Source organism: Giraffa tippelskirchi, chromosome 10 (assembly GCF_054371585.1).
Source record: "Giraffa tippelskirchi isolate mGirTip1 chromosome 10, T2T-mGirTip1v1.2.pri, whole genome shotgun sequence".
NCBI lineage: Eukaryota > Metazoa > Chordata > Mammalia > Artiodactyla > Giraffidae > Giraffa > Giraffa tippelskirchi.
The window spans coordinates 55939990-55953025 of NC_137284.1; the positions used below are offsets into that span (position 1 = coordinate 55939990).

Below are 13036 nucleotides of genomic sequence, written 5' to 3' on the forward strand. Positions count from 1 at the left end.
GGAGAAAACTTAAGGAAACAGAGAGTCACAATGACTCTTAGGTTAAAGAACAATTTGATAATCAATATTCTTAATGGGAAACCAATTAAGCAGTTGAAATAGAGGGAGATACTGATTAGCGGTCTGAGCTCAGATTATTAAAGATAGTGAGGCATTTGAAACAGGTCTGTTGGGTGAAAAAGGTTAATTAACGAAAGCATTCTATAAATTCTAAAACCTTAAGGAAATGAAAATTTTCTGTATCTGCATGCATCATCAAAAAGAAAGAGATTGCACCTTTAATTTGAAAAAAGAAAATATTTATTTGTTTGTTTGGCTGAACTCTCCAGCACGTGGGATCTTAGTTCCCCAACCAAGGATGGAACCCATGGCCCCTGCAATGGAAATGTTGAGTCTTAACTGATGGACCACCAAGGAAGTCCCAAAATAAATATTTAAACTCAAACGTTGAGAGTTTGCGATTGACGAGTACATGCCAAATAGGTGACCAACAAGGACCTACTGTTAAAAAAATTAAATATGAAAGAAGATATTGAAATCTTTTAAAAAATGTGATATTTCTGAAATTTTTGAAAGCAATAATTTTTATATTTTATTCTTGAATTATCTTACAAATGTAAGGAAAGAAATGTTAGTATATTAACATTATTAATATTCATTCAGTCAAATATTTTGAGAGTATTCTGTATGTCAGATGGTTTTAGGCATTGGGCATGTAACAGTTAACAAAATAGAAGAAAGTTCCTTTGCTCCTAAATCTAATAGTCTAATATAAATTTAAGGAATTTTTTAGTTTCACATAAAATCTCAGTGTCTTTAACTCCTGTGATTATCATAACTATAAGAAATTAATAGTTGGAGGTTTAACTCATGGAGCATTATGCTTCAGAATCAGGATTCCATTAACCCAGATCTTGTTCTTTTAGGCAGTTTATCACAGTAAATATGTTCAAGATTTTTTTCACCTCAAAAATGATGTGCACAGTCTATGAGATTGCTTAAAGGTGTTCCTTCTCTAGTTGCTTTTAAAGTATCAATGCTGGTTCAGTTAAAGGCTTATCACCTTTCAGTGTATCACAGGGGAATCATAGCTTCATGGTCTGAGTCTGTTTTAAGCATATAGCCTTCCAAAACCACAAATTCCCTATATTCCAGAATTCAGTTCGTGGTATATGTAAGCCAGCGATCTCAAGGGAGATGGAAAAGCTTTGTGGGAAGAAGGTTGTGTGTGTATGTGTTTATGGGTGATGGGAGACTATCTGTCAATGAAGGGAGAATTCCAAGCAGTTCTTGGACTCAGTTCCCACCTCCTTAGGGAGCCAGTGATGAGCTCAGCTGGGCTGAGAAAATCTATGCAGATGTCAATACTGACTGCATCCCAGCCTCAAGCCCGGCTGGAGGCCTCCCTCAGTCATGAAGAGCCAAGTGGAGAGCGCAAAGTACAGTCAGTTTCCAGTTGAACCCCATATGAATATTAATATTTTACTTGTACCTGGGTACCTACAGCATAATCAGGATTAGAAAAACATCAAGATGACATACTCAGGAGAGGAGAGTTACAGAGCAGAAAAGTGCCAGACCTGTCCTCCCAGCTGAAACACAGGGGAAAATAAACCAGCCCCCTAACCCAGAGGAGACGGCAATTGTGGAGCCTTATAATCAGATGTCCTTTGATTACTGTAACCAGTAATGTACTTCAACAATCAGTTCGATGAGGGATGCCGCTAGGATGGCTAGGCTGTGATAAATCCCTGACCTTTCAAATTCTGTGTCTGTGGTGGGATTTTTTTTTTTTTTTTTAGTCAAAAATAGACCAGTTGGATGCAGTTTACAAGAAAGAGACTTTCAGATTCTTAATTTCAGACTCGGGCACTGGATTCTCTGGGACGCATGGCTCTCCTATGCTGATTCCATAAGTTCTAAAGATTTTTGGATGCAATTCAGACTACAGTGAGAACCCACTTTTCATCCATCAAGTTGGCCAAATCAGTGGTCGATAACATAGAATCTTATCAGTAAAGGGGGAACCCAAGCTCCTCTTTGCTATAGGTGGTAGAAATTGGTACAACCTGTGTGTAGGATAATTTCTTAATGTTCTTCAGAGTTAGAATTTAGAAATATACATTTCAAAAAATGTATTTGGCTACACCGGTTCTTAGTTGCAGCATGTGGGATCTATTTCCCTGACCAGGGATGGAACTTGGGCCCCCTATATTGGGAGTGCTGAGTCTTAACCACTGGACCATCAAGGAAGTCCCCACATTATGTTTGGATTTTACACATCTACTCTTAGAAATTTGTCTTATAGATATATTTTTATGTTAGTGAAATTATGTACAAGAGTACTTACAGTATTGTTTCAGTGGCCCCAAACTGAGAACTTGTTAAATGCCTGTCATTAGAGGATTGGGATTAAGTTAAGCATACTACACTTAGACAAAGAAACACCCCGTGGTTTTTTAAAAACAAGAGACAGTTTTCTATGAGTTTATGAGAAAGTCACCCAAATATATTGAGAGATAAAAATAATATACACTGTACCCTGTATGGCATATTACCTTTTGTATATGTGTGTGTTAAGTATACATATCAAGCTAAGTTACCTGAGTTAAGTGGTGACCTCAGAGGGTGGCTGGCTATGGCAGGGAGATTTACTTTTCATTACAGCTTTCTTGTAGCTTTTACATTTTTATTATGTGCTTATTTTGCTTATTTAAGTATATTAGTATGAAGTATGTTGATAAGCCTAGTCAAGGTAGCAAGTAGAACATTCAACTGGAAGACCAGTATAAATAATCATGTCTTTATTTTATTAACAGAATTGATTGTATAGAAAGTTATTTGTCTAGTGTAATCTTACTTTTAATTGAGCTGATACACATTTAGAATGTGTCTAGAAGAACCATCTGTTTTGTATGGGTCTGGTGTAATTTTGTTATAGTAAAATATTCTTAACTTTTATTGTGATAATATACTGCATTATAAAATATCATCAGACTAAATACAACTTTAGGAGATTCTAGTTTAAGAAAATGGTAAAAAAGGGAGAAATGGGTGGTATTGATAGAGAGAAAGAGACAGAGAAAGAGGAGGGGGGAGGAAAGAAGTGTCAGTTTTCCATCTTTGGGGATTGAATGACATCAGTTTAAGACTGGAGATGAACTTGTTGTTGTTTAGTCGCTCAGTTGTGTCCGACTCTTTGTGACCCCATGGACTGTAGCCCGCCAGGCTCCTCTGTCCATGGAATTTCCTACGTAAGAATACTGAAGTGGGTTGCCATTTCCTTCTCCAGGGGATCTTCCTGACCTAACCTGTGGTCTCCGGCTTGGCAGGCAGATTGTTTACCACTAAGCCACCTGGGAAGCCCTAAAGACATTTGATCATAAGAAACAAAGGAACTACTGGAGAAACAAAGGGAGAGTGTTATTCTGAGTACTTCATTTTTAATTAATCTGAATAATTGATCAAACACTATTTTTTTATTAAGCACTAGTTTCATTTTGGAAGGAACAGCGAGTGAATCACAGAAAACTTGAGTTAAATCTTGGACTATGCAAGTGTGAATATTTAAAATGTGAATATTCAAAGTGTGAATATTTATGATGATAATATTGGGTTCCCAGCCTTACTGAAGTTAATCTTGTTGTGGTGGCATAATTGAGTCACTGACATTTTTAGTGCAAATCCATAAAATACAAATTGTAATGAAGACAATTAGAACAGTGTGTACTAAGTCCCTTTAGTCATTTCTGACTCTGCGACCCCATGGACTGTAGCCTGCCAGGCTCCTCTGTCCATGGGATTCTCCAGGCAAGAATACTGGAGTGGGTTGCCATGCCCTCCTCCAGGGGATCTTGCCAACCCAGGGATCGAACCCGCGTCTTTTACATCTCCTGCATTGGTAGGTGGGTTCTTTACCACTAGCGCCACCTGGGAAGCCCAATTGGAACCGTAATGAGAACATATTTTCATGGATTTCCTTCTCTTCTTCTGTTTCTCCGTTTGTCCAGGGTGAATGGAAAGTTGGTAGCCCTGAAGGTGATCAGGCTGCAGGAAGAGGAAGGTACACCTTTTACAGCTATCAGGGAAGGTAGGCATTTTCCCTTGTTATCCTTGCTTTTGTATTTGTGTGATGCCCATAACTACTTAAATATTATATACCTCTGAATATGCTGTTTCTAAATTATATGGTTATATGTCTAATTGGAATGTGTAAACTGAAATTTAAAATCAGCACCTCTTACAATCACATCAAGTCATGTTAAATAAAACTATCCTGCTGAGTATTCAGCTGTGGGGGGGAAAAAGTGCTATGTGTTGATGGTGAGACTATCACTAGCTGGCTGAGGGATTTTATACCTCTGATTTTGTTTGCAGAGTTCTTAAGGCACATATTAATCTAAAATTACTCTATACTCATGACTTTTAAGGAAACTTCTTAAAAATGGGGGAATTATGCTATCTTATTAGTCTTTTGTACTTTATCTTTCTTGATTTCTTTTTTCCTATTCTTTATTTTCTATTGGCTTTTCTTATTGATTTATAGATGCTCTTTATATATCAACATTATGTTGTAATATTTTGTTCCATTGTCATTTTTCTAGAAAGTATTTTTATTTTTTAGATTAAAAATTATTTATTGAAAAATAAACGACTCAATCAAAAAATGGGCCAAAGAACTAAACAGACATTTCTCCAAAGAAGACATACAGATGGCTAACAAACACATGAAAAGATGCTCAACGTCACTCATTATTAGAGAAATGCAAATCAAAACCACAATGAGGTACCATTTCACGCCAGTCAGAATGGCTGCTATCCAAAAGTCTACAAGCAATAAATGCTGGAGAGGGTGTGGAGAAAAGGGAACCCTCTTACACTGTTGGTGGGAATGCAAACTAGTACAGCCACGATGGAGAACAGTGTGGAGATTCCTTAAAAAGCTGGGAATAGGACTGCCGTATGACCCAGCAATTCCACTGCTGGGCATACACACCGAGGAAACCAGAATTGAAAGAGACACGTGTACCCCAATGTTCATCACAGTACTGTTTACAATAGCCAGAACATGGAAGCAACCTAGATGTCCATCAGCAGACGAATGGATAAGGAAGCTGTGCTACATATACACAATGGAATACATTTAAAAGAATACATTTGAATCAGTTCTGTTGAGATGGATGAAACTGGAGCCCATTATACAGAGTGAAGTAAGCCAGAAAGAAAAACACCAATACAGTATACTAATGCATATATATGGAATTTGAAAGATGGTAACGATAACCCTATATGCGAGACAGAATAAGAGACACAGATGTGTAGAACAGTCTTATGGGATCTGAGGGAGAAGGTGAGGGTGGGATGTTCTGGGAGAATAGCATTGAAACATGTATATTATCATATGTGAAACAGAACACCATTCCAGGTTCAGTGCATGAGACAAATGCTCAGGGCTGGGGCAATGGGATGACCCAGAGGGATGGGATGGGGAGGGAGGTGGGAGGGGGGTTCAGGATGGGGAACACATGTAAACCCATGGCTGATTCATGTCAATGTATGGCAAAAACTACTACAATATTGTAAAGTAATTAGCCCCCAGCTAAAATAAATAAATTTATTAAAAAAAAAAAGAAACTATTTATTTTTGTCTGCACTGGGTCTTTGTTGCTGTGAGCTAGCTTTCTCTAGTTCTGGCTAGCAGGACTTATTCTCTATTTGCCATGTGCAGGCTCAGTAGTTGTGGCCCACAGGCTTTGTTGCCTCATGGCATGTGGGAGCTTCCAGGACCAGGGATCAAACCCATGTCCCTTGCATTGCAAGGTGGATTCTTAACCATTAGACCACCAGGGAAGTCCTAAAAAGTCTTTTAAACAGCTGTTACATATAAATTTTTATAAAATAAAATTGCTCTATCTTTTGCTTTATACCTTCCTGCATAGTTTTCTACTTCAAGGGAATAAATCACCTTTTATTAGTGGGATCTTCTCAGTTCACTTGCAGAACTTTTACTTCTACTGCACTTTTTTAAAGTACAAATAATCTTGAAATAAGACTTTGGTTTATTTTTGCATTTCAGGAACTATGACTACTTGTCTGCTGATCCACAAAAAGATAAATAATAATGATTTACTTCAATAGTATTATTAAGATACTGATTAACTAAATGTAGTGTGTCACTGGTCTGATTTGTTTCCATGACCAAGGATTGAACCTGGGCCACAGCAGTGAAAGCCACTAGCCACCAGGGAGCTCCGAAGAAGTCTACTTCCTATTTTCACTTTCTCACCGTTCATTCTCCTTTTCATCTCTCTTCAGTTTGGTTTCTGTCATTCCTGTTTAGCTGGAAATATTGTAAGGATCATCAGTGAACTCCTTATTGTCACATTCAATAGACACCTGTCTTATTTTATCCAACCTTTTATCAGGTTGTACGTGGTTAAAACATTCTCTTCTATGACACCAGATTTTCCAAGTAGGTAACCATTTCTCTTTCTCTTGTGTTGTCTCCTTTTCTAAGTGTTATGGAGTTTTAGACAGGGAAAAGACCTTCTTTTCTCTAATCAGCACTCTTTCCCATGTGGTTTTATTCATTGCGTGAGTTAAATAGCAACCATAATGTGATGACCCACACATACCTCTCTTTAGCTAAGGTCTGTCTTTGTTTCTGTCTCACATATCCTTCTGCGCATGTGGCATTTCCTCTTGAATCCAGTAATATGTAAACATGATAATATATCACTGTCAGGAGAGATTTATTCCAGAAATAAAATACTTGTATTCAGTCTGATGGAATTGGAAACCACTGGCTGAGTTAGAGCAGTGGGTTCCCATTGACCTGTGAATTTTAATTATGGTAGACTCTGAATGTTAGGAAGTAGGAGAGGGCCAAAGAGTTGCTGGGCCAAGAGAGAAGCAGGAGGGAAGTGATTTTGGGCAGCAAGCATGCTCCTTAGCATGTGGGCCATGTGCTGGAATTAACCAGCTTAACCTTGCTGATGTCTTCCTAGATTCAAGGTTAAGAGGAAGTTCCTAGTGTTATCAGAAGATCCAGTTTTGACAGTTTGGTCCACCAATGGGATGCTCAAGAGAAGAAACAAGTAGGGTCATAGTAAAGTTTTTGATGATCTGTCTGGTCACACTGGCTGGGTATGAGGCAAGGCCTTTGGGCACATGGTATACCTTGAGATAAGCTTAGAAGCTGGCCCCGAGCTGCAGTTGTGTTGTAGAATGAGGGTGTTGTAGTTGGGACCTGTTCTGTGGCTTAGAGGGCCCCTGAAGACTTGTGAGCTGGGTTTATTAGGAGGATAAATCTGGTATTAGGATATGATATAGATTAGAAAAGGAGGAGACTGGAAATGGATAAATCAGTCATTCAAAGCAGTGCAGATTTGAAATTATGAGGACTCAGGTTTATTAGAGGGCAGTGACAAACAGTGATGTTGTAGACGAAAAAAGGTCAGATATAGGTCAATTATTGGTTGTAGGTGATTTGAGAGGGAAATATCAATGGTTTTGAGTTTGAATGAGTAAAAATTAAAAAAAAAAAAATGGTGCCAGAGAGAGAAATAGCTTGTGATTGCGTGGAGAATTGCTTTTTAACACCTTGCAATTTGAAAAGACTGTTATCCAATATATCTTTCCTTCACATTAGCCCTTTGAAGGTTTTTTGGGAGGGGCAGATATAGAATTAATATTGTTGGTACAATTCATATTATTAACATGGAATTAAGGCTTGGAGAGGTTAGACGACTTGTCCAAGGACTTGAATCTTGTACTTAGACTTTCTTAGATTTAAAACAGTGTCCATGCTAACTTTGTGGAGTAGTTGATTGGGATTTTAGACATTGGGGTTTGAGTTCATGAGACATCTATGTGAAAATCTCTCTCTGATGATGTAGAAGTGTGTAGCTCCAAGAGTTCAACATAACCAGTATACATTAACGTGGTCTTTTACAAGTTGAAGAAGTGGTAAGATTTTTATGGGAGAGAACTTTGAGTGAAAACAGAGAGTTAAGTTGCAGGACGGTGCACTGAGTTGGAAAGCCTCATATTAGAGTCTGTAAAGCTGGGTTTTATTCCTAGCTCTGTTTTCCATCACCATGCTACTTTGCTAGGGCTGCCTTAACACAGACTGAGTGGCTGAAGCAATAGCAATGTATCGTCTCATGGTTACAGAGGCTAGAATCTAAGGTCAAGGTGTCCGGGCGATCCTCCTTCTGATCCTGAGGGAAGGGCTTGTTTCAAGTCTTTCTTGGCTAATAGATGGCTGTCTTCTGCTTGTGTCTTCAGGTTATCTTCTCTCTGTACCTTTGTCCAAATGTCCTTTACTTATAAGGACACCAGTCAACTGGATAAGGTTCTACTCTGGTGACCTCACTTTAACTTAATTACCTCTGAAAAAAATTTTATTTCAAATACTGTCATGACCTGAGATGCTAGAGTGTTGGGACTTCATATGCATTTTGGGGGACACAATTCAATCCACAACATCACCTAATGGCTTTAGGCCTCAGTAACTGTGCAGAAAGGGCTTCCCCAATGGCTCAGCAGTAAAGAATCTGACGGCAATCCAGGAGACACAGGAGACCCCTGGGTCAGGAAGATGTGCTGAAGGAGGAAATGGCAACCTTCTTCAGTATTCTTGTCTGGAAAAAATCTTGTGGACAGAGGAGGCTAGTGGGCTGCAGTCCATGGGGTTGCAAAGAGTCAGATATGACTCAGCAACTAAGCATGAAGCACAAACCTGTTATGCAGAACACAGGAGTTGGTTTGTGCCATGTCTCAGGCACCACCTACCTCTGCATTGTGGCTTTGATTTCCCAAGGAGTCCTTAAACTCAGAGTTGAATGCTCTGGAGATGAATGGTATAAGAATTGTAGAGGTATGTAAAAACTGATCACAGTGAGACATTATATTTTCCCTTTGAATAAAATATTTTAAGATTTTCCTAATAAAATCTGACTTCCACGTGATTTTTAATGGAGATAAATGACCATATAAGAAAAAAATTTAAACTCTAGGCAGTTTTGGTTATTTGTTCCACTCCTGCTTTTTGTAAGTCATATTTTTCTACTATTTATGTGTGGATGCAAGAGCAATCACCATTGCTCATTCCCTTTTGGGAAATCCATAGACATAACTCCTCTGTGTTTCCTGTGGTAGAACTTGGAATAGTTAGGATGAAAGTGGTAGATGCTGGGGTTATGTTCATTTTTACATTGATGAGGGTTCTGTCATGGCTTGTTCAACTGAAAGGGAGCACTTTAATTTGAGCTTGCCCCTTTTCTGCTGTTTTGGTCAATTTCCTCATTCACAAAATGTCAATAGCAGGAAGATTTCAAATTAGGAAAGCACTGTGCATCGTGAAGTGGTTTTCAAGTGGCTGCTTGCCAGTTATAAGCTTACCTGGGAATTTAGATGTTAACGCATAATTTCCACCTAAAGTGGAAACACTTGTAAGCAACCCTAATCTTACCTAGATTTATGTCCAGAGATGGACTTTGAATTTTATCTCATAGAGCTAGAGTGCTTAATGACTTTAATTCAGGTTCAGGTGCTTTGAAACTCATTCTGTCTTTGATGGGAGCTTAGAGAAATTAAGTAGCTGTGCTGAGGCCAGCTTTTCTATTTTATTTTAAAATCCTTGTATGATACTGTCATGAGTTTTGATTGTACTGATAAAGCATCGGGAGGTACAAGAAAGGTTTGAAAGGAAGTGGCTGAAGTGTCTTAGGATACAAGAAATGTAGCAGTTACAGAAAGGAAAAATAGTAAGTTCAGTCTTGACTTGTTAAGTTTGAGGTCTGACATTCACATGGCAGTTGTTTGTATGGTTTGCACATTAGATAATAGGTCGGTTGTGTGTAAATTGGAGACATTATTCAGCACTTCCTGAGTGATTTCATTAATCTTTTACCATTGTGAGAGAAGTTGATGTTACTGTCTTTATGTTAAGACGTTTTTAAGAAGCTGAGATCTAAAGAGATTTTTGTCCAAAGTCACATAAATACTTTGTGACAGATAGGGAGTGCAGCTTGGGTCTTCCTACCCAGTACCCAGAACAGTGCCTGACACATGATAGCCGTTCCGTACATGTTGAATCAGTGAGTGAATGAATGAGTGCGTAAGTCCCAAATCCTTACTGATCAAAATTGTATATAGAGTCTTTCAGGCTGCTAAGAAATAAAGAGGTGAAGTTCCATATTGCAAAATTGTGATGAAGACTGTGCAACTACCTATGTATCACGAACAAGTTACTTAACACATTTTGTCTTCGGTTTCTTCATCTTTGAAGTAGAAGACTTGAACTGTCTGATCTTACGTTGTTGTTGTTTAGTCACTCAGTCGTGTCCAACTCCTTTGTGACCCCATGGACTGTAGCCCGCCAGGCTCCTCTGTCCATGGAATTTCCCAGGCAAGAATACTGGAGTGGGTTTCCATTTCCTTCTCCAGGGCATCTTCCTGACCCAGAGATTGAATCTGGGTCTCCTGGATTGGCAGGTGGATTCTTTACCACGGAGCCACCTGAGAAACCCCCATATGCATCATGATTAAAATACTAGTACCAGCATGAATCTTTTCCTGGACAAAGGATCTATAATTGTATCATCAGTATTCCTCATCCACACATTCTGTAGTGTGATACGCATTATTCTGCTCAGAATATTTCTTTTAATCCTTCTAATAATAACCTTTTATGTCTGTCACTGAAAAAATTAACATGAATTGCTTCAGGGCATTTGACAATTGACAGACAAATTTTTTTTTAAATAGAAGATAAAAATCTATGAGTCTAGACTTTGATGCTAAGTAAGCTTATGTAAATTGCCAAAATTGTTATTCTTTGTAAGTCTGAGCAATTTGATGAGTGTCTGCCAATTGATATCAACAAAAAATTTGCAAGCTGTTAGATCATGTGACTTTAAAAACTATAAAAATCATGTCTTTTCTTTTTCATATCTTTAATTTTTACGGATAAAGTTTTTTTAATGAAAAATGTATTTCTTGTCTGCCTTAAATTTGTAAGAAGTTTTATATTATATTTTGTCTTATTTTATTTGGAAATATATAGTTTTCAACTTATATTTGGAAATATACATTTTATTGGATGTATACATAAACATACATTAAATTAAACATAAACATTTTATTGGAAATATAAATTGAGTTCTGATATATTTATATTGAAAACACATTTAGGAGAACTATATAACTGTTTCTAATTTGAAGGCATTTATAACTGGCTAAAAATCTTTATTTGTTTAAAGCCAGTTATAAATATGTTCAAATTGGAAATAGTTACATAGTTCTTTAAAATATGGACTTTTTTGGGTGCCTGTAATGCTTAGAACCTTTTAAAAATACTATCTCATTTAATTTCCAAAATAACTGTGTTGAATATAAATATCAGTATTTCCATATTACTGATAAGGTAATTGAGGCCCAGCGAAAATAAATTATCCTCTGTTATAGAGTTTACTAGGAAACAGCTAGGGCTTCCCTGGTAGCTCAGCTGGTAAAGAATCTACCTGCAATGCAGGAGACCCCAGTTCAATTCCTGGATCGGGAGGATCCGCTGGAGAAGGGATAGGCTACCCACTCCAGTATTCCTGGGCTTCCCTTGTGGCTCAGCTGGTAGAGAATCTGCCTGCAATTGGGAGACCTGGGTGAACCCAGGTCTTCCCTGGGTTGGGAAGATCCCCTGGAAAAGGGAAAGGCTCCCCACTCCAGTATTCTGGCCTGGAGAATTCCATGGACTGTATAGTCCATGGGGTCACAAAGAGTTGGACACAACTGAGCGACTTTCAAAAAAAAAATGCATATATATGGAATCTAGAAAAGCAGTACTGATGAACCTATTTACTGGAAAGAAATGGAGAGGCAGACTTAGAGAATGGACTTCTGGACACTGTGGGGGAAGGAGAGAGTGGGATGAATGGAGAAAGTAGCATTGACGTATATACACTATCATGTGTAAAATAGATGACTAGTGGGGAGCTGCTCTATAACTCAGGGAACCCAGCTTGGTATTTTGTGATGACCCAGAGAGGTAGGATGGAAGGAGGGGAGACTTCAAAGGGAGAAGTTGTGTGTATATATATATATATATATATATATATAATATATGTATATATGTGTGTATAGTGATGACTGATTCAAGTTATTGTATGGCAGAAACCAACACAACATTGTAAAGCAGTTTTCCTCTATTAAAAAAGTTTTAAAAAAGCAAAAAATAGAAAGAAATGAAGTCCTCTAGTTATAAAGTTGTCATCATCGATTTTGAAGGTTTCCTCATTCCAGGAAGGTAGAGGGCGAGGAGTAGGAGCAATCTCTGTGAGCTGAACTGGTCTTCTCTACTTACTTGGGAGAAGGAAAGAGACATCCTATAAGGTTGCACCAAAGAACATTTGAAGCCGTATTTTGTTGCAGTCGGTTTTTGACCAATCACTTTAATCATAAGACGCTATTTGTTTGGTGAGATAAAATAACCCACTAGAAGTAAAAAAATCATTGTATAAGTTATGGAGCCGAGAAGCTGTCTGTAAATGGCAATTGACAGATTGTATTTTTATGACTACCCAGTGGAGAAGCAGTCAGAGAAGAAGCTGTATCTCAGAGGAAGAAATGTCCCTTGCCCTTCCTGAGTCCTCCCAACCCTTCCTCAACTCTGCTTGAACCATCTTTTAAGACCTTGTTAAAGTCCTGTCTCTTTCCAGAAACCCTTTCGACTTTCACAGAAATAATCTTTTTTTCCTTTTTGACTCTTTTGGCTTGCTCTGCTTCTGTTGTTGTTGTTCTTTGTACACTTATCGTTTAGCACGGACTGCATTGTACTTTATGATGTGGTCAGTTGTTTCAATTGTAAACTAACTGATAACCTCTGGGCCTTTATATTCTGAGGACTGTGGTACGAACCCAGCATTGACTAGTCATGCCCCAGCTCTTTCTCTGCTGCCATCAAAATGAAACTAATCAAGAATCCAGTTAGTGTTTGAATGGAGTTTAAACAGTACTGAAAATGGCCATAGTAGTT

The 13036-nt window shown here is 38.1% G+C and overlaps 1 protein-coding gene across 15 annotated transcripts in view; it reads left to right on the forward strand.

Annotated features, from left to right (window-relative positions):
• The window catches only part of CDK14 (cyclin dependent kinase 14), a 642291-nt gene that overhangs the window by 199714 nt on the left and 429541 nt on the right, over positions 1–13036 (forward strand). For all 15 annotated transcript variants that reach the window (XR_014066045.1, XR_014066046.1, XR_014066047.1 and 12 more), the window contains one exon: positions 4011–4090. Coding sequence is in view for 12 of the 15 variants with exons in the window: in XM_081531328.1 (XP_081387454.1) it covers positions 4011–4090 (80 nt within the window). In the remaining 3 variants the exon portion in view is untranslated. The remainder of the gene's footprint in view (positions 1–4010; positions 4091–13036) is intronic.